The sequence below is a fragment of the Canis aureus genome, chromosome 4 (assembly GCF_053574225.1).
Source record: "Canis aureus isolate CA01 chromosome 4, VMU_Caureus_v.1.0, whole genome shotgun sequence".
Classification (NCBI taxonomy): Eukaryota; Metazoa; Chordata; class Mammalia; order Carnivora; family Canidae; genus Canis; species Canis aureus.
The window spans coordinates 38187386-38208586 of record NC_135614.1 but is presented as its reverse complement, the minus strand read 5'-3'; the positions used below and the strand labels follow the sequence as shown (position 1 = coordinate 38208586).

General features: G+C 38.1%; 1 protein-coding gene across 6 annotated transcripts in view; it reads right to left on the bottom strand.

Annotated features, from left to right (window-relative positions):
* Nucleotides 1–21201, bottom strand: part of UIMC1 (ubiquitin interaction motif containing 1) — a 129166-nt gene that overhangs the window by 76575 nt on the left and 31390 nt on the right. For all 6 annotated transcript variants that reach the window (XM_077895437.1, XM_077895440.1, XM_077895438.1 and 3 more), the window contains one exon: nucleotides 3556–3640. In XM_077895437.1, the coding sequence (XP_077751563.1) occupies nucleotides 3556–3640 (85 nt within the window). The remainder of the gene's footprint in view (nucleotides 1–3555; nucleotides 3641–21201) is intronic.

Sequence of the window (21201 nt, the reverse complement as noted above, 5' to 3'; positions counted from 1 at the left end):
AACCAGGATCTACACAAAGAAATGAACAGTCCTTGAGATCACACAAATAAAGCATGGAATTATTTATTTATTTATTTATTTATTTATTTATTTATTTATTTATTTATTTTTGGAATTCTTTATTTTTTATTTCCATTGCTCTAATGGATATTTAACCGTCTAAAGGAAAATAGTATCAATTATATGCAAATGCAAAACGAAAATGTATGGCAAAAATAACACAAAGTAGGGTAGACAAAATAGGGAATATACCTTTACACAGTCTACACTACACACGAAACAATATAACATTATTTGAAGGTGATTAATTGTGTGTCCTATAGACTAAGGCAACTAGTAAATGTTTTAAAAGAGATGTAAATATGTCAATAGCAAAAACAAAATGGAATCAAAATAATACTCAAAAATAATACAAATACAAAATAATACAAATACAAAAAAGGACAAAAAAGGAAGAAAAAAAGACAAAGAACAGTTGGAACAAACACTTTCAAAATGGTAAATTTCAATTCAGTATCATTAATAATTACATTAAATGTAATTATAAAAAACAAAAGTTGTCAGAATACATAAAAAAGATAAAAAGGATTGTCAGACCAGGTAAAAAAAGCATGACACAACTAAATAAAAAAGTAAAACCCAATCTGATTATAAAGATCCAGAATAACCATACAACGATAAAGAGTCCACCAATGATGACATAAACTTAACTATCAATTGACAAAATTACATCTCAAAAAAATTGTATCAACAATTTTCTTTCTTTTTTTTTTAAGATATTATTTATTTATTCATGAGAGACACAGAGAGAGAGAGAGAGAGGCAGAGACACAGGCAGAGGGAGAAGCAGGCTCCATGCAGGGAGCCCGACGTGGGACTCGATCCCAGGTCTCCAGGATCAGGCCCTGAGCTGAAGGCGGCGCTAAACCGCTGAGCCACCCTGGCTGCCCTGTATCAACAATTTTCTTTTTTTTTCATTTTAACAATTTTCAATACTGAAAGTAACTTGCATACATTTGACAGATCTAACCTGACAGGTACCTCTAGACATAATGCAATGATTTCACAACAAAGAACTGTTTGTGGTTAATTTTTTAAGGCAAGAATTCTACCTTAAATTACTGAAATTCAAATTAATAGTGAAATAAAGCCTTGTTTATCTTCAACCAACTTTTGTAATAATTTCAGCGAGTGGGCAGCCCGGGTGGCTCAGTGGTTAAAGCGCCACCTTCAGCCCAAGGCCTGATCCTGGAGTCCCGGGATAGAGTCCCACATCAGGCTCCCTGCATGGAACCTGCTTTTCCCTCTGACTGTGTCTCTGCCTCTCTGTCTGTCTGTGTGTGTGTCTCTCCCCCCGCCCCGTGTCTCTCATGAATAAATAAATAAAATCTTAAAAAAAAATTTCAGCTAGTTATATTTTTTTAAAGTTCACTGAAATGCTTGAACACTTCACATTAAAATGCCAAAAAAAATAAGTAACTTCACAATTGAGTACAAAATCAAAAAAGTAAACCTACAACAAAATTTTTGTGCTATTGTTGACTTATACTAATAAATAAATATTTGATCTTTGTTCCCTCACACAGAACTCCTAAACCCCTTCCAATTTCCTAAGTGAAAAGAACAATAAAGGTAACTTTTCTTATTTTTAACAATCCCTTTTCAACCATACCTGAGTCACATTAATGCACTTACTTTTGGAAAACCCCTAAGGATGCGGGAACCAACCAACCGTGGGTTTAGATGGTTGGAACTTCCATCCTTATCTCCCCTACCTTGAGTGAATGGAGGGAGGGGCTGGCTGGAGGTTGAATCAATCACTAATGGCCAATGATTTAATCACGCACGCCTGCATAAGGAAGCTTCTGTAAGTATCTGTGAACTACAAGGTTTGGAAAGTTTCTAGGTTGATGGAAATACTGGAAAGGTGACACAGCTAGAGAAGGCATATAAGCTCTGCAGCCCTTCCCCCTGTATACATCTCTTTGACCTGCTTGTTCCTAAGTTGTATCCTTTATAATAAACCAGTCATCTAGTAAGTAAATTTCCCTGAATTCTGTGGCCATTCTAACAAATTAATCAAACCCAAGGAGAGGGTCATTAAACCTCTTTATAGCCAGTCAGTCAGATGCACAAAGCAATGACCCAGACTTGCAGTTGTCATCAAAAGTAAAGGTAGTCCTATGGGATCTGATACTATCTCTAGGTAGACAATATCAGAATTGCTTAAATTGAGATATCAGTGTCTGACTGAAAACTGGAAAACTGCTTGGTGTGGGGAAAAAACACCCAACACATGTAATGACCAGAATTAAGTATTAAGAACAGAGAAGATACACAGAGGAGTTTTTTCCCTTATAAATGTAATAAACATTAAAAGGAGGGCAGTCCGGGTGGCTCAGCGGTTTAGTGCCACCTTCAGCCTAGGGTATGATCCTGGAGACCCTGGATTGAGTCCCATGTCAGGTTCCCTGCATGGAGCCGGCTTCTCCCTCTGCCTGTGTCTCTGCCTCTCTCTCTCACTGTGTCTCTCATGAAAAAAATAAAATCTTTAAAAAAAAAAAAAAAAGAAAAGGAAAATCACAGGCCCAAATAGTGTTACTTAGATGAGGACATGTCACCAAACCGGGGCTTACTACCTACCCTAACTAGAGTTTCAACTTCTCCTAGAAATGTAAGTCTTAACTATGAACCAGAAATTTTCTGATTAAGCACCAATGAGATAATCATATAACTCTCCATTTCCCAAAGGAAGATGAGGTAATCCACCTAATATGACCCCTATCCTTCCCAGCAAGGGAAGATGACCTTGCCTAAAACAATCCTTTCTCTTTTCTTACTAATAATTTTCTTGCCCAACCCGCCTTTCTATAAAAACCTTCCATTTTGGACAATTCCTCAGGAGCACCCTTCTATTTACTAGATGGAATAGGGCAGCCCCGGTGGCGCAGCCTGCAGCCCGGGGCATGATCCTGGAGACCCGGGATCAAGTCCCACGTTGGGCTCCCTGCATGGAGCCTGCTTCTCCCTCTGCCTCTCTCTCTGTCTCTGTGTTGCTCATGAATAAATAAATAAATAATTTTTAAAAATGGTTTTACTAGATGGAATATTGCCCGATTCATGAATCATTTAATAAAGCCAATTAGATTCAAATTTACTCAGCTAAATATTGTTTTTTAACATGATGAAAATTGTACCATTATAGTAGGTACCATTATTTGAGCCACTAAGTGTTGTATTTGTATTTCATCGATAAGAAAACAGAGGTAGGCTGAAAGCACTAACTTGCCTAAAGTCTATATAAGGGCTGAAGCAAGGATTCAAAATCCAAGTGTCCCTAACTATGAAGTTCACATTTTTAATTTCAACTCTCTGCCCATAATAAGTCAACTGTATAAGCTGTAGGTAATGGTAAATTCTAAAACTTTAATGAAATCCAAAACAAATAGGAACCACATACATCCTTACTCAGAGATCTCTCTTCCTAATGAAGAAACTATTGTCAATTCTATGCTGCAATTTTAAAGCACTCTCAACACAAAAATAAAAACATACGTGCAATTTTTCTTTTAGCCAAACACTTTGTTCTATTCGACTGTTTTGTCTTCATTTTCTGCAATCCATTCTCCTCCTTTGGTTCCTGTTGCAAAACAAGAAATACCATTAGGGCAGCTACTATTAAAAGTAATCTTTCTACCTCTTCCATAACTAATAGAGATCACTGAGCTTCTGCAGAATCAGTGAGTACTGTAAATTTCACAGAAAACATCAGAAAAACATCAGAAAAACATCAAAAAAGAAAACATGTAGATCTGGAATAAAAATCATAAAAATTCAAATGTATAATATATTGAGATTATCATCTGTCACATGGAAATTCATGTAAAAATTGGCCATCTGCACAATACTAGTAAGCAAGCACTCAAGTTCAGAGAAAGCTTGATTCAAGAATTTAAAAATTAGGAACCACAGGGACACCTGGATGGCACAGTCAGTTAAGCAACAGGTCATGGTTTCAGCACAGGTCATGATCTCAGGGTCATGAGGTCGAGCCCAGCATCAGGCTCCTGCATCAGGCTCCATGCTCTACTTAAGACTGTCTCTCCCTCTACCCCTGCCCCTGCCCACCATGCTCTCTCTCTCTCTCTAATAAAGAAATCCTTTTTAAAAAATTAATAGGTATGTTTAAAGTCAGTGTGTATTCATTTATTTTTGTTTAAGATTTTATTTATTTATTCATGAGAGACACAGAGAGAGGCAGAAACACAGGACATTGGACTCAATCCCAGGACCCTGGGATCATGACCTGAGTCAAAAGGCAGATGCTCAATCACTGAGCCACCCAGGTGCCCCTCATTTATTTTAAATCAGTACTTAAAAAGCAACAGAACTAGGGAAAACTATGTAATATAATTATCAGAAAAAAGGACTATATATAAAGATCTCTTACAAATCAATGAAAAGACCAGTATTTAACCTCCTTAAATAAGCAAAGGGCATGATGAGATAGCCCATAGAGAAAAATACAGAAGGGGCTCCGAAGTACATGGCAAGAGACTCAACTTCTCTTTGAACATGTAAATCAAAATAATTATATACTTTTTAAAACCTTTATTAATAGTAAAAATAAAATGCTTTACAAAACACTTTATGTAGGGAAAAAGATACTCTCATACCACTGACAGGATAAAACGGATGCAATATGTCTAGTGGGCAAATTTCAATAACCTCAGAAATCATTCATGTACACAATCTTTGTCCAGCAATACACTTCTAGGAATTTATTCTACAGATACACTCACACACAAGCACAAAGATGTGTGTACAATAATGCTCTGAAGTAGAACATTTTGTCATTGTAAAACCTGAATCATTGCCACTGAAAATATGACCTACAGATGAGTGGAAATCAGCATGCTGCTTGTTACTGCAATAACAACAACAAAAAAAAAACACAGAGCAGTGCCTCAGTCAGTTAGGTGTCTGCATTCAGCTCAGTTCATGATCCCCAGGTTCTAGGATCCAGCTCCACATCAGGCTCCCTGCTCCATGGGGAGCCTGCTTCTCCATCTCCCTCTGCCACTCCCCCTGCCTGCATGCTCTCTCTCAAATAAATAAAATATTTAAAATAAAATAAACATAGAAACCGAGAATAAGCATTCAGAAACTTTTACAGCAATTTAACATTGCCACAACATCTAAGCACACAATAAGTGGACTTCCGGGGTGAAAACTGAAGACTAGTCATTTGCAGAAGGACCAGTCACTAAAAGCTGAAAATAATATAAATCGAAGATGCAAAAAAAAAAAAAAAAAAAAAGATGCATTTAATACACCTACTGTACCAAACATCATAGTTTAAGCCTAACCTACCTTAAACAAAGGCCAGAACACTACCTTAAACATGGTTTCAGTTGGGCAAAATCACCTAATACAAGACCATTTTTAGGGCAGCCCGGGTGGCTCAGGGGTTTAGCGCCGCCTTCAGCCCAGGGCAGGCGTAGTAATCCTGGAGACCCGGGAACGAATCCCATGTTGGGCTCCCTGCATGGAGCCTGCTTCTCCCTCTGCCTGTCTTGGCCTCTCTCTCTATGTATCTCTAATAAATAAAATCTTTAAAAAAATGATTTTAAAAAAAGACCATATTTATAATTAAGTGTTGACTACTTCATGTAATTTACTGAATACTGTACTGAGAGTGAAAAACAGAAGGCGTGGATGGGTACAGATAGGGTGTAAATGGATCAGTTATTTACCCTCATGGTTGTGTGGCTGACTGGAATCTGTGGCTCACTGCCAGTGCTCACTATCACAAGAGTATATCATATCATGTACTGCTATCCCATAAAAAGATCAAAATTCAAAGTTCAGTTTCTACTGAATGTGTATCACTTCACACCATCATAAAGTCAAAAAATCATAGTCAAACTTTCAAAACTCAGGGAGAGTCTGTATATAAAACTGTCAAGAAATCAGTAGAAGACTCAAAGCTGCCTGCTTGGAAATGCTAGGGGAATATGAGGCAAACAGGTAGCTCAAGTACCATATTTCTTTTTTTTTTTTAAGGTTTTATTTATTTATTCATGAGAGACACAGAGAGAGAGCACGAGGCAGAGATATAGGCAGAGGAAGAAGCAGGCTCCATGCAGGGAGCCCGATGTGGGACTTGATCCTGGGACTCCAGGATCAGGCCCTGAGCCAAAGGCAGATGCTTAACTACTGAGCCATCCAGGCGTCCCAAGTACCATATTTCAACAACATAGCTCAACATATTCAGTAAAGAGATCATGATATGGAAGAACAATTAGTAAAACAAAGCCAACAACATTCTTTTCACTGCAGCTTCTTAAATGCACAGATATTAGCAACACAGCAATTATTTTAAGAAATATGTGATTAAGTGGATGATACAAAATTCTGTTTCACTGTCAACCAATGTGAACTAAATTTTTAACTGTACCAAACCATAAAGGATTAAACTTTAAGTTACATGTAGCCAGAATTAACTATGGGAAAAACAACCTAGATTTAAGAAGCTTGTGCCACAGTGTTACTCAATGCAGTTTCTATTACCAAAAAAATGTCAAACAAAATACTATATATAGTAGAAATGTTAAGTTACATAAGACTAAGGCTAATGCATTCAACTCAAGAACATTCTCCTTTATTATGTGATATGTAAATGTATCATAAGCAACATAAGTAGAAAGACTTGCTTATTTTTCTGATATTTTCAGTATTTTCAATGAACTTGATTCCATGCAAAGGACAGAATTTCTATGACATGTAAGATGAAAGGATAGAAATGAAAATTACATTACTGGAAGAACAGAGATTCTACAGATTGTGATTATGCTCTACAATTTTACAACGAACATCAGGGAAATGGCTGATAAGTTTAATATTTCACATCTGCATAACATTATCATCCAAAACCTTAAAAAGTTAGAATTTTTCAAATATTATGTTACTTCAAAAAAGATCTAATTCATGTTCTGAATTCCATTTCTTTCATCAAAAAGATAACTAAAACATAATTATGGAAACAGCCCAAGTAGCCATCAATCAATGAATGGATAAAGAAGATGTGGTAATATATAAACAATGGAATATTACTGAGTCATAAAAAAAGAATGAAATCTTCCCATTTGCAACAACATGGACAGATCTAGAAAGTAAAACGCTAAATGAAATAAGTCAGTCAGAAAAGGCAAATACCATAGTTTCCCTCATATGTGGAATTTAAGAAACAAAATAAAGAAAAAAAAAGAGACACCAAAGAACAGACTCTTACCTATAGAGAACAAACTAATGGTTACCAGAGAGGAGGTGAATGAAGGGATGGGTGAAACAGGTAAAGGAAATTAAGATATCATGATAAGCACTGAGTAATGTATCAAATTGCTAAATCACTATATTATATACCTGAAACTAATATAGTACTGTAGATTAACTATAATGGAATTTAAAAATAATAATAGTAATAAGAAGATAACTGAAATGTATCTATAATGTTTCAGTAAACAAAACTGCTGGAACTGGCTAATCAGAGGATCAAAGATGATTTTTGAAATGTAGCATTTTCAAGCTCATTTTGAATAAAAATTAAAAATACTACGATCTTACTACAACTGCTAAAAAATTCTTCCTGTTCCTTAACATAAAACTGATTTCTTCACACTGAATTTTATCTTTTTAAAACCACAGGCTTTAGGGACACGCGGGTGGCTCAGTGGTTAAACATCTGCCTTCAGCCCAGGGCATGATCCTGGAGTCCTGGGACTGGGTTCTGCATCAGGCTCCCTGCATGAAACCTGCTTCTCTCTCTGCCTGTGTGTCTGCCTCTGTCTCTCATGAATAAATAAAATCTTTAAAACAAAACAAAACAAAAAAACACAGGCTTCAGATATACAATATCCCCTGTGACATTAGCATCATCATAATCAACCCAAACTAGAATAGTAAGTTGTTAAGCAAGAAGAAAGCTCATCTGTCAAAATAAGAACTTTAAATATGGATATACACAGTGTTCATTGAAAGGATATAAATAGGGGATCCCTGGGTGGCGCAGTGGTTTGGCGCCTGCCTTTGGCCCAGGGCGCGATCCTGGAGACCTGGGATCGAATCCCACATCGGGCTCCCGGTGCATGGAGCCTGCTTCTCCCTCTGCCTGTGTCTCTGCCTCTCTCTCTCTCACTGTGTGCCTATCATAAATAAATTTAAAAAAAAAATTTTAAGAAAGGATATAAATAGGGCAGCCCAGGTGGCTCAGGGGTTTAGAGCCTGCCTTCAGCCTGGGATGTGATCCTGGAGTTCTGGGATCGAGTCCCACGTCGGGCTCCCTGCATGGAGCCTGCTCCTCCCTCTGCCTGTGTCTCATGAAAAAATAAATAAAATCTTTAAAAAAAATTTTTTTTAAAGCCTATATATATCCTTTCTTTAAGATTTTTATTTATTGGGATCCCTGGGTGGCGCAGCGGTTTGGCGCCTGCCTTTGGCCCAGGGCGCGATCCTGGAGACCCGGGATCGAATCCCACACATCGGGCTCCCGGTGCATGGAGCCTGTTTCTCCCTCTGCCTGTGTCTCTGCCTCTCTCTCTCTCTCTGTGTGACTATCATAAATAAATAAAAATTTTTTTAAAAAATTTAAAAAAAAAAGATTTTTATTTATTTATTCATGAGACACAGAGAGAGAGAGAGAGAGAGAGGCAGAGACACAGAGGGAGGCAAAGACACAGGCAGAGGGGGAAGCAGGCTCCATGCAGGGAGCCTGATGTGAGACTCGATCCCAGGACTCCAGAATCACACCCTGGGCGGAAGACAGGCGCTCAACTACTGAGCCACCCAGGCATCCCCTATATAGATGTTTAATACAGAGTTCACTTTCACATATAACTTTGGTTAGTTACAACTGTGGAATGACAAAAATTTATCAGTAAAATAGGCATTCTCTATATTAAATTGCTTATAAACACAATTCCAAGGAACATGTACCAATTTTGTTTTTTTTCTCCTATGTTTGTTCTGATTATATTTATTGAAATGAAACCTGTCTGTTATACATAACAACGAAAGAAACAGGCTCTTATTTTATCTTTTTTAAATTTCATTTTCTAACAATCCTCTTTTATTGTATTTTAAAATGTATCAGTCTGTGACAGACTGGAAATTTTTTTTTAATATTTTTTTAATTAATTAATTTATTTATTTAGAGAAAGAGAGAGAACAAGTGGGAAGAGGGGCAGAGGGAGAGAATCTCAAGTAGACTCCACAGTAAGTGCAGAGCCCAATGCGGGGCTCAATCTCATCACCCTGAAATCATGACCTAAGCTGAAATCAAGAGTCAGACACCCAAACAACTGAGCCACCAAGGCATCCCAAGAGATTGGAAATTTTAAGCAGCAGCTAGTCTTGCATCACAGATTGTGTGAAGTGCACAGACCTAACTAATCATGAATAAGGACACACTAAAATACATTATGATCCATTCAGAATACCATGCTTCCATCTAAAAGAACAACTTTCAGGGCACCTGGGTGGCTCAGTCAATTAAGCATCTGACTCTTGATTTGGCTCAGGTCATGTCAGGGTCCTGAGATCAAGACTCACAATGGTTCAGCGTGGAGCCTGCTTAAGATTCTCTCTCTTCCTCTGCCCCTCCCCACCCTCAGATCTATGCTTTCTCTCAAAAAGACTTTAATTTTGGGATCCCTGGGTGGCGCAGCGGTTTGGCGCCTGCCTTTGGCCCAGGGCACGATCCTGGAGACCCAGGATTGAATCCCACGTCAGGCTCCCGGTGCATGGAGCCTGCTTCTCCCTCTGCCTGTGTCTCTGCCTCTCTCTCTCTGTGTCTATCATGAATAAATAAATAAAATCTTTAAAAAAAAAAAAAAAAAGACTTTAATTTTAAATACACATATAAAAATATTTCTAAGTAATTAAAATAGTAAGGCTATTTACTATTAATAGGAAGCTAATAATAGCAAAATAGTAAGGCTAATCCATTTCCATATTTTCTACACAACCCCCCGCCATGAGATAAATAAAATTGCATGTAACCTGTATTTTCAGCATACCTCCAAATTTCAAAATACTCGCAAGCAAAAAATAAACACCAATTCTGAACAGGCAAACTCACCCCAAGAAAGAAAAAGTCCCATCCTAGTATGAATAGGGAATATCCACTAAACTTATATCAATCCCAAGAAAACATCAATCATAGAAGAGAAGTAAATAAACATAAAAGAGACACCCTGTGGCCACTGGGTGGCGAAAGAAAAGAAAAACTGGGTAAATTAACAGTTCTATAGACTGAAGAGAATTAAAAAAAACACCAACCATACCTCACTCAAAGTTTAGTAAGGGCACTGAAGAAAGTAAAAAAAAAAAAAAAAAAAAAAAAAATTCAACATAACAAAAAATGAAATATAGAAAGGAATAAAAATGGGGATCCCTGGGTGGCGCAGTGGTTTGGCGCCTGCCTTTGGCCCAGGGCCTGATCCAGGAGACCCTGGATCAATTCCCATGTCGGGCTCCTGGTGCATGGAGCCTGCTTCTCCCTCTGCCTGTGTCTCTGCCTCTCTCTCTCTCTCTCTCTCTCTCTGTGTGTGTGTGTGTGTGTGTGTGTGTGTGACTATCATAAATAAATAAAAATTAATTAAAAAAAAGAAAGGAATAAAAATGATCTAATAGAAAGTGGCTGAAATAGGATATAAGCAAAGCTGATCTAATAAATGTATAACTAGGATCTCTGAAGAAGAAAACAACAGTGAAACAAACTAACATTAAAACTACTGGGCAGCCCGGGGGGCTGAGCGGTTTAGCACCACCTTTGTCCCGGGGTGTGATCCAGGAGACCTGGGATTGAGTCTCACATCGGGCTCCCTGCATGGAGCCTGCTTCCCCCTCTGCCTGTGTCTCGACCTCTCTCTCTCTCTCTGTGTCTCTCATGAATAAATAAAATCTTTTAAAAAAATAAATAAAATAAAATAAAATAAAATAAAATAAAATAAAATAAAATAAAATAAAATAATAAAACTATCATCAAAGGGGCATTTGGGTGGCTCAACTGGTTAAGGTCAACCATTCAACTCCTCATTTTGGCTCCGGGTCATGATCTAGAGCTCCACATGGGGCTCCATACTCTCAACAAGGTGTCTGCTTGTCCCTCTCTCTTCCCTTTTGCCCCACCCCTGGCTCAGGCATCGTCTGCGTGCTCTCTGTAAAATAAATAAATAAATAAAATAATTAAAGAAAACTATAATCAAAGAAAAAAGAAGACCTGAATCTATATATTAAAAGTACCCACCATTTATCTGGGAAAATAGACCCTGAACAATTATTTTTCAGACTTATAGTATTAAACCTACTATTGTACCTTAAAGATAAAGAACACTCAGGGATCCCTGGGTGGCGCAGCGGTTTGGCGCCTGCCTTTGGCCCAGGGCGCGATCCTGGAGATCCGGGATCGAATCCCACGTCAGGCTCCCGGTGCATGGAGCCTGCTTCTCCCTCTGCCTGTGTCTCTGCCTCTCTCTCTCACTGTGTGCCTATCATGAATAAATAAAAATTTAAAAAAAAAAAAAAAAGATAAAGAACACTCTTAAAGCATTCAGACCAACAAAAAGGCATAATCACTTACAGAAAAAGGAAAATAAGACGTACTTCTCAAATGCAACATACTAAAGCAAAACAAGTAAAACAAAACAAAGCAGCATTTTACAGAAACTTGGGAGAAAAATTTTTAAGTGAAAGTAGCCCAAAGTTGTAACCACAGAGATGCAGTGTTATTACAAGAGAGGAAGATGGGATCCCTCGGTGGCTCAGCGGTTGAGTGTCTGCCTTCGGCCCAGGGCGTGATCCCGCAGTCCTGGGATAGAGTCCCAAGTCAGGCTCCCTGCAGGAAGCCTGCTTCTCCCTCTACCTGTGTCTCTGCCTCTCTCTCTCTTTGTCTCTCATGAATAAATAAATAAAATCTTAAAAAAAAAAAGAAAAAAGAAGAGAGGAAGATAAACAGAAGTGGTATCCTTCAGGTTCATTAAAGGAAAGAAAGAAAAAAAAAATAAAGGAAAGAAAGGAGAGGAAAAACAAAAATAAAGGCTCCTAAAGGTGAAAAAGCAAGCAAACAAACCAGACATGTCAATCTATCCTTCCCACCTAACACTCATTAACATGAACATCATCATCCATAAAAGAAATTATACTAAAGAGACAAAAGGAGAACTTTTAAACTAGGACATATACTCAGTAAATGATAGAAGTAAAAAATAAATTCCAAACTAAGTAGCTATAAACAAAAAGGCAAATAAAAACATTTTGGTTTATGAACATTACCCACCCCCCCAAATACCACTGTAGAAAAGAAAATTAATGCAACCTGCCAACAGACTACAAAGAAGCATCAAGAGATTAAGAAAAATTTAGAATCAAAACTAAAAACTTAAACCATAAACAGACAAAAAAAAAAAGAACAAATGAAGTCAAGGTTGGTAAAACTCAGGAAAGTAAAGACAGACAAAATCATCTCAAAAAAGAAAAATAAATCACTACATCTTCAAAGGAAAACAGATTCAAGTAATTAATGATGGTCATTGAAGAAATGTAAGTAAGTAAATGAGAAGTATGAAAAAAATGACTTACAGGATATATTATTCAGAAAAAAGAACAAAATGCAAATAGGCATACTACATTTCACATATAAAAAAGCAGAATTAAGAAAACGTGTTGGCTTAATTTTCCTTTAAAGCAACATCAACAAGAAAAACAAGAAATAAAACTGCCAACAAGGAAGATAGATATGGAATAGGCAGTACAGGATAGAGAAGCAATATAATTTAAGTATACCTTTCTCTGCAGATTGACTTTTTCAATAGAGTAAGTATTCTACATATGCAAAAATTAAATCAAGGTTAGAGAGAAAACTAAAAATCAATGCAAAAAAATCTGAAAGATAGTAAATTTTATTTTTTTGAAAGACAGTAAATTTTGAAGTACCTCAATAAATTTATTAAATATTAATGGTTCTACGGACACCTGGGCGGCTCAGTGGTTGAGCATCTGCCTTCACTGGGGGCCTGATCCCGGGTCTTGGGATCAAGTCCCACATCTGGCTCCTGGCGGGGAGTCTGCTTCTCCCTCTGCCTATGTCGCTGCCTCTCTCTGGGTGTCTCTCATGAATAAATAAAATCCTTAAAAAATATATTAATGGTTCTAACCACACTAGTTTAAAAGATGTCAGTTTGCATAAAAATAAACCAGATTGTGTGCTATACATGAAACTCAATCAAAATTAAAAACATGAATTAAAACATCAACATATGACGCTAGAAAAACTAAACAGCCACATGCAAATGAAGAAGGCTGGACCGTTATCTTAAATGATATACAAAAACTAACACAAAGTGGATCGAAGACTGAAAGGTAAAAGCTGCAATTTTAAAACTCTCAGAAGAAAATATAGGGAGGAAACTTCATGACACTGGATTTGGAAAGGATTTCTTGAATATGACACTAAAAGCACAAGCAACAACAACAACAAAATAGATAAACTGGACTATAATAAAATTTAAAACTCCTGTGCAACAAGGACACTATTAACAGTAAAAAAGCAACGTGCAGAATAGGAGAAAATTTGTGCAAATCAGGTACCTGATAAGGGGTTAATATCCACATACATAAAGAAATCCTACAAATGGGCACCTACGTGGCTCAGTCTGTTGAGCGTATGCCTTCTTCTTAGATCAGGATCCCAAGGTCTTGGAGCCCCACATCCAGCTCCCTGCTCAGTGGGGAGTCTGCTTGTCCCTGTACCTCAGCCCCTTCCCCTCCCCATGCTCTTATGCACCCGACAGCTCTTTCTCTCTCTAAAATAAGAAAATAAAATCTTTTTTTAAGGGAGGGGGTGCCTCGGTGGTTCAGTTGGTTAAGCAGCTGCCTCCGGCTCAGATCATGATCTTAGGATCCTGGACTCAGGTCATAATCTCAGGGTCCTGGGATCCAGCATGGGGCTCCCTGCTCAATGGGGAGTCGGCTTCTCCCTTGGCCTCTCCCCCACACCCTGTTCATGTATGCTCACTCTCAATCTCGTTCATGCTCTCACAAATGAAAAAAAGATGAATTATGAAATCCTACAATTAACCAAAAATGTGAATATATCTAGTGCAACTATGCACCTAAAAATGGTTAAAATATTAAATTTTGTTATGTATATTTTAACACCATAAACACATACATGCATGGGTACACACATATCTATCTCTATACTATATATAAAAATTACCTCAAAATGGATCAAAAACCTAATGTAAGAGATCAATCTTCATGACTCTGCGTTTCACAAGAGTCTTAGATATTATAGCAAAAGTACAAAGACAAATCAAAAGAAATAAACTGGACTTTATCAAACTTTAAACTTTTGTCATCTTAAGAATATCATCAACAGAATGAAAAAGACAACTAAATAACTGGAAAAAACTATTTGCAAATCATAAATATGACAAGGATTTAATAAGCACAATAGAAAGAGAACACTTACCATCAAACAACAAAAAGACTTGCAATTAACAAATGGGCAAAGAACTTAGTCATTTCTCCAAGATGGATATACAAATGGTGAACAAGCAAATAAAGAGATGATCCAGATCGTGAGGCATTAGGAAAATGCAAATCAAAACCACAATGAGGGGCTCCTGGGTGGCTCAGCAGTTAAGTGTTTGCCTTAGCCTCAGGGAGTGATCCCAGAGCTCTAGGATCAAGCCCAGCATCAGACTCCCTGCTTAGTTGGGAGCCTGCTTCTCAGTGTCCTTCAGCCCCTCCTACCCCCATTCATGCAATCTCTCTCTTGTGCTCCCACTCTCCCTCTCTCAAGTAAATGAATAAAATCTTTAAAAAAACAGACACACACACACAAAAAAAAAAAAAAAAAAAAAAAGAAAATAACAAGTGTTGTCAAGGGTGTGGAGAAATTGGAATCCGAGTACATTGTGGAAGTGTAAAATGATGTAGCTGATGTAGAAAGAAAAAAAAAAGGAATGAAGCACTGACACAAGCTATACATGGGTGAACTTTAATACATTTAAGAGAAAGAATCAATCACAAAAGACAAACATGGAATGATTCCATTTATATAACAGGCCCAGAATGGTCAAACCCTCAGAGACAGAAGTAGATCAGTGGTTGCCTAGGGCTGGAGGTTAGCAGAGAAATGGAGAATGACTGCTAATGGGAACAGGTTTCTTCAGTTATCAAAAATACTATAAAATTGATAGTAGTGATAGTTGCACAACTATGAATATACTAAAAACTATTGAATTATACTTTAGGTTAGTGAATTACATAATATGTAAATCACAGCTCAATAAAGTTGTATGAAAACAAAAAAAAATGGTGACACCAGAGTCAGGATGAATACCAGAGGTTTGAGGATAGCAGAAGAGACATAAAATAGACTCTCCCAGAGGGGAGAGTAGAAGAATAAACTGACTATGAAAACATATGATGACTGCTGGGCAGTACTGAGGGACCACTGGAGGTCTACAGCCTTAAATACTGTGAGCCCAGTCAGCATTGTTGTGTTGCTTAGGTGAGGACCGTAATAAATAGCTAGAAGATTGAATTTAACCAATACTGGGTTTTGCCAGGGAGTACAATAGAATTTAGAAATATTCAAGGGACTTGTTATATGATAACCGTGAAATCTAAGTTCACTAAGAAGTGAGACCATGACAGGATAATGGACAATGGAAAGGGGATAGTCTGGAATTAGATGTCCCAGTGGGGCTGAAGGATTATTGGAGTTAGGACATTAGAGGACTGAGTTGGAAAAGATAGGTGGTGGTGATCAGAGAATGGTACATCTGAAAATGAGATCTCAGAAGCGGCACAGTTACTACTGACAGGCACAACCAGGGTTGAAGAACCAGAGAACACAGAAAATGAATTGGCTGTTTCCTTACTTCTGCCAAGGATGGTACGTAACTGGTACCACTTGAGATGCAAGGGGCAGGTTAATTCATTACGTACAACGGATTGTCTTGGGCATTAGGCCTACTTCTCTCACAGAATCCCACTTAAGAAAGGCTGAGATGATACGATCCATGGGAGTTGATGGCCAAAAGGTCAAGGAACTGAGAGGACAGCGCACTGGACAGATCACACCCTAGGTTGAACCTACGAAAACTGCAACTTCATCTGCTTCAGTCTAATATGTAGATATTAAAGTCACCAAGAATGATGGCAGGAGTGGTGAAGAGATAAGACAGTAAGTGGTATGTTAAAACTTTTAGCGAATGGCCAGGAAGTGGGGTGGCTGGTGAGGGGCAGGTGACCAGGAGGATAGCAGATGACTACTTCAGGGGTAGGGTAGCAGGGCTAGCACAATGGTTTGTGTTTCAAACTAGGTTTTTCTAGTAGTCTGGAAACAAATGAGAGGCTATTTACCCCATCTCCAGGTCAGCAGTACTGTGGTATAAGGAAGAAGAAACCGCCTGTCCTTAAGAAGCTACAAAGAGGGGGATCCCTGGGTGGTTCAGCAGTTTGGCGCCTGCCTTTGGCCCAGGGCACGATCCTGGAGTCCCAGGATCGAGTCCCACGTCCGGCTCCCGGCATGGAGCCTGCTTCTCCCTCCTCCCGTGTCTCTGACTCTCTTTCTTTCTCTTTCTCTCTCTCTCTCTCTCTCATAAATAATAAATAAATAATTCTAAAGAAAGAAAGAAAGAAAGAAAGAAAGAAAGAAAGAAAGAAAGAAAGAAAGAAAGAAAAGAAGGAAGGAAGAAAGAAAGAAAGAAAGAAAGAAAGAAAGAAAGAAAGAAAGAAAGAAAGAAAGAAAGAAACAAACAAACTAAGAAACTACAAAGAGAACAAGATCTTCCGAGGACAACCATCTTTCAACGGGAGTAAAGAGGATGATGGAAGCTTTCACATAGGAGGCTGAAAACATCAGGGGTTTTATTGATCACTGACACGAGTTCCAAGGGGAAAAGTCATTTTGAGAGTAGGAGGGAAGATCAAGTCAGCTTACAGAAGTCCCCCCACATGACAGTCATGTGGGGATGAGAATCTAGGTGATGAGAGATGTCATGGGAGGCTTGGGATTCTCATGGTGTCTAAAGTAAACAGACCTAAGGCATGATAGGATTAGTCCCTGGTTATCTCTTAAAGGAGCAGTGCTAGCCAAAGGAGGTGTCCACATGACACAAATGTTCTTTATCTGTGGGGTCAGATATGGTAGCCAGTGGCTATTGAGTACTTGAAATGTGACACACAAAAAAATGAAAAAAAAAGTATCAGTGAACTATGGGACTATTTTAAGTGGCCTCATACACAGGCAGCTACGGTCCCTGTAGAGGGCAAGGGACAAAAAATTTTTGAGGAATTAATGACTGAAAAAATTCCAAACTTGACAAAGCCTATAAACCTGTAGATCCAAGAAGTTCTAGGAAGCACAGGCACAAGAAACATCATCATAGGGATCCCTGGGTGGCGCAGTGGTTTGGCGCCTGCCTTTGGCCCAGGGCGCGATCCTGGAGACCCGGGATCGAATCCCACATCAGGCTCCCGGTGCATGGAGCCTGCTTCTCCCTCTGCCTATGTCTCTGCCTCTCTCTCTCTCTGTGACTATCATAAATAAGTAAAAAATTAAAAAAAAAAAAAAGAAACATCATCATAAATTTTAAAAAGCGCATCATACTCAAATTGCTTAAAACCAGAGATAGAGAAAAAAACCTTAAAACCATCCAGAGGAAAAAAGACATGTTACGTGCAGATGGGAAAAACAGGAATTAATCAGATTTCTTGTTAGCGACAATACATGCAAGAAGACCGTCAGGCAGAATTTTCTTAAATTCTGAAAGAAAATGGTTATCAACCAGGATGCCTGGGTGGCTCAGCGGTTGGGCGTCTTTGGCTCAGGGCGTGATCCTGGGGTCCCAGGATCAAGTCTCACATCGGGCTCCCTGCGAGGAGCCTGCTTCTGTCTCTGCCTGTGTCTCTGTCTCTCTCTGTGTCTCTCATGAATAAATTAATAAAATCTTTAAAAAAAGAAAGAAAGAAAGAACATGGTTATCAACCTAAATTTCTATATCCAGGGAAATCTTTCAAAAATGAGGGCTACTAAATATAATAAAGTATCTCGGATTAGATCCAAGAATATAAAAATTAAAAAGGGTAGTAGTGGAAAAACTGGTGAAATCTGAATGAAGAACGGAGCTTAGTTACTAGTTGTACCAAAGGGGTGCCTGGTTGGCTCACGGTTGGGTGACTGACTCTTGGTCTCAGTTCAGGTCTTGATCTCAAGGTCATGGGTTCAAGCCCACATTGGACTCTGTGCTGGGCATGGAGCCTACTTTAAAAAAATATATTTATGTGGCAATGCTAATGTTTCAGTTCCAACAAACATACCATGGTTACATGAGATGTTAACATTAGGAGAAAGGGAGTGAACGTTACAAAGAAATCTCTATACTACTTTTTTGACACCTTTACAAATCTAAATTATTCCAAACTAAAAATGTTATCAAAATTTTATTTTTTTAGGGACATCCCTGGGTGGCTCAGCGGTTTAGCACCTGCCTTCGGCCCAGGGCGTGATCCTGGAGTCCAGGGATCAAGTCCCACATCGGGCTCCTTGCATGGAGCCTGCTTCTCTCTCTGCCTCTGTGTGTGTGTGTGTGTCTCTCATGAATAAATAAATTAAATCTTAAAAAATATAAATTAATTAAATCTTTAAAAAAATTTATTTTCATGAGAGAGACACACAGAGAGAGAGAGGCAGAGACATAGGCAGAAGAAGAAGCCGACTCTATGCAGGGAGCCCCATGTGGGACTCGATCCCAGGACTCCAGGACCATGCCCTGGACCGAAGGCAGGCGCTAAACCACTGAGCCACTCAGGGATCCCTGTTATTAAAAATTTAAAAGATGAAACTGACTTTTCAGATATACTAACACTGAAAGAATTCATCACCAGAGACCTACTCACAAGAAATGTTGAAAGTCCTTGAGGCAACAGGAACACTGCAATGGACTGGATTGTGTCATCATGCCTCATGGGACTGAGTAGCTAAATTTTACATTTATTTAATTCTAATTAGGATTCGAATTTAATGAGCCACATGTATTCCTCCACCTCCATCAAAATCCATATATTGAAATCTTAATCCCCAATATATTGGTATTTACAGTTGCCTCCTTTGGGAGGTAATTATGGTTATATGAGGTTATGATTTTAGTGCTCTTATAAGAGACCCCAAAGAACTTACTCTCTTTCGACCAGTGCATCCAGAGAGCACAAGCCATATAAGTAAACAGTGAGAAGGTAGCCATCTAAAACCCAAGAAGAGGGTCCTGACCAGACAATGACCCTTGGTACCTTGATCTTGGACTTCCAGTCTCCAAAACTGTAAGGAAATAAATTTATGTTGTTTAAGCCACTTAGTCTATCATATTTTCTTACAGCAGCCCAATCACACAGATAAACATGATGGTTTATCTGTGTGATTATGGTAATACCACAGATATAAAGTTACATAAAAGATTGAAGAGCACCAAAAATGGAAAATACATTGATCTTCAAAACACAACTGATTGCTTAAGGGAAATAATAACAATGTATTATGGAGTTTACAATACATACACAAGTAAAATGCATGACAACAGTAAGATAAAGTTCAGGGCAGAGTAGTAAAAGTAAACTATCACAAGAAGCTCACATTATACATGAAGTAGTATAACATCATAAGGTTAGACTATGATAGGCAAAATATGCATATTAAAACCTCTAAATAGAACATTAAAATAACAAAAAAAACATTAAAATAACAAAGAGTTATAACTGGCAAGTCAAAAAGGGAAATAAAATGATAAATCCAGAAGACGACCCCAAAAGAGTCAAAAAAAGGACACAAAGAACTGATGAAACAAATTGAAAACAAATGGCAAGATGACAGAATCAAATCTAACCATATCAATAATCACATAAAATGTGAATGGTCTATACAACAAAATTAAAGGCAATGATGGTCAGACTGAATAATAAAGCAAGATTTAACCATATATGTTAACTATAAGAAATGCACTTTAAATGTAAATAACGATACAATTAGATTTAAAATAAGAGAATAGGGAAAGATCACTTGAGATGTTTGTAATGGTTCCCATTTGAAATACTGAGACTACTGAAAAGTTTTAAAATTTTATAGACCTAGGTTTTGAGGTTTTAAACTTATTTTGAAGGACACCTGGGTGGTGCAGTTGGTTAAGCATCTGACTCCTGGTTTTGGCTCAGGTCATTATATCCAGGTGGTAGGACAGAGTCGGGCTCCACATTCAGAGGAGTCAGCTTGAGATTCTTTCTCTCCCCCTGCCCCTACCCACCATGTTTTCTCAAATAAGTAAATAAATCTTTAAAAGGAAAATCATTTTGAGGAAGAAAATGGCTTTACTTGGTTTAAAGTAATTAATCATTGTTATTTATACTTGTGCAGTATTAAAAGCCATATCATACAGTAAATATGGGGAAACTCCATCTAGAAAATGATAAATTGCCTTTCCAGAATTATGGTTGTGGTATATTTTCAATTAGTTTGTATATGTTAATGTGTAATTGCCACAAAAAACTTTCATTTAACAAACTATTTGTATAGTGACACCTGGGTGGCTCAGAGGTTAAGCTCTGCCTTCGCCTCAGGGCATGATCCTAGAGACCCAGTATCGAGTCCCACATCAGGCTCTCTGCATGGAGCATGCTTCTCCCTCTGCCTGTGTCTCTGCCTCTCTCTCTCTGTGCCTCTCAGGAATAAGTAAATAAAATCTTTTAAAAATAAAAAATAGGGCAGCCCCGGTGGCGCAGCAGTTTAGCGCCACCTGCAGCCCAGGGCGTGATCCTGGAGACCCTGGATGGAGTCCCATGTCAGGCTCTCAGCATGGTGCCTGCTTCTCCCTCTGCCTGTGTCTCTGCCTCTCTCTCTCTCTCTCTCTCTCTCTGTCTCTATGAATAAATAAATAAATAATCTTTAAAAAAAATTTTAAATAATAATAAAAATAAAAAATAATAATAAAAACTATTTGTATAAACCTTTCCCCAAGTATTGCGGGGTTTGTGCACATTTTTTAAAAATCTTGTATTTACACACTGTCCTTTCACTCATTATAAGTGGACTCATATGGACTCAGTGGACCTTTTCACTCATTATGAAGGACTCATTAT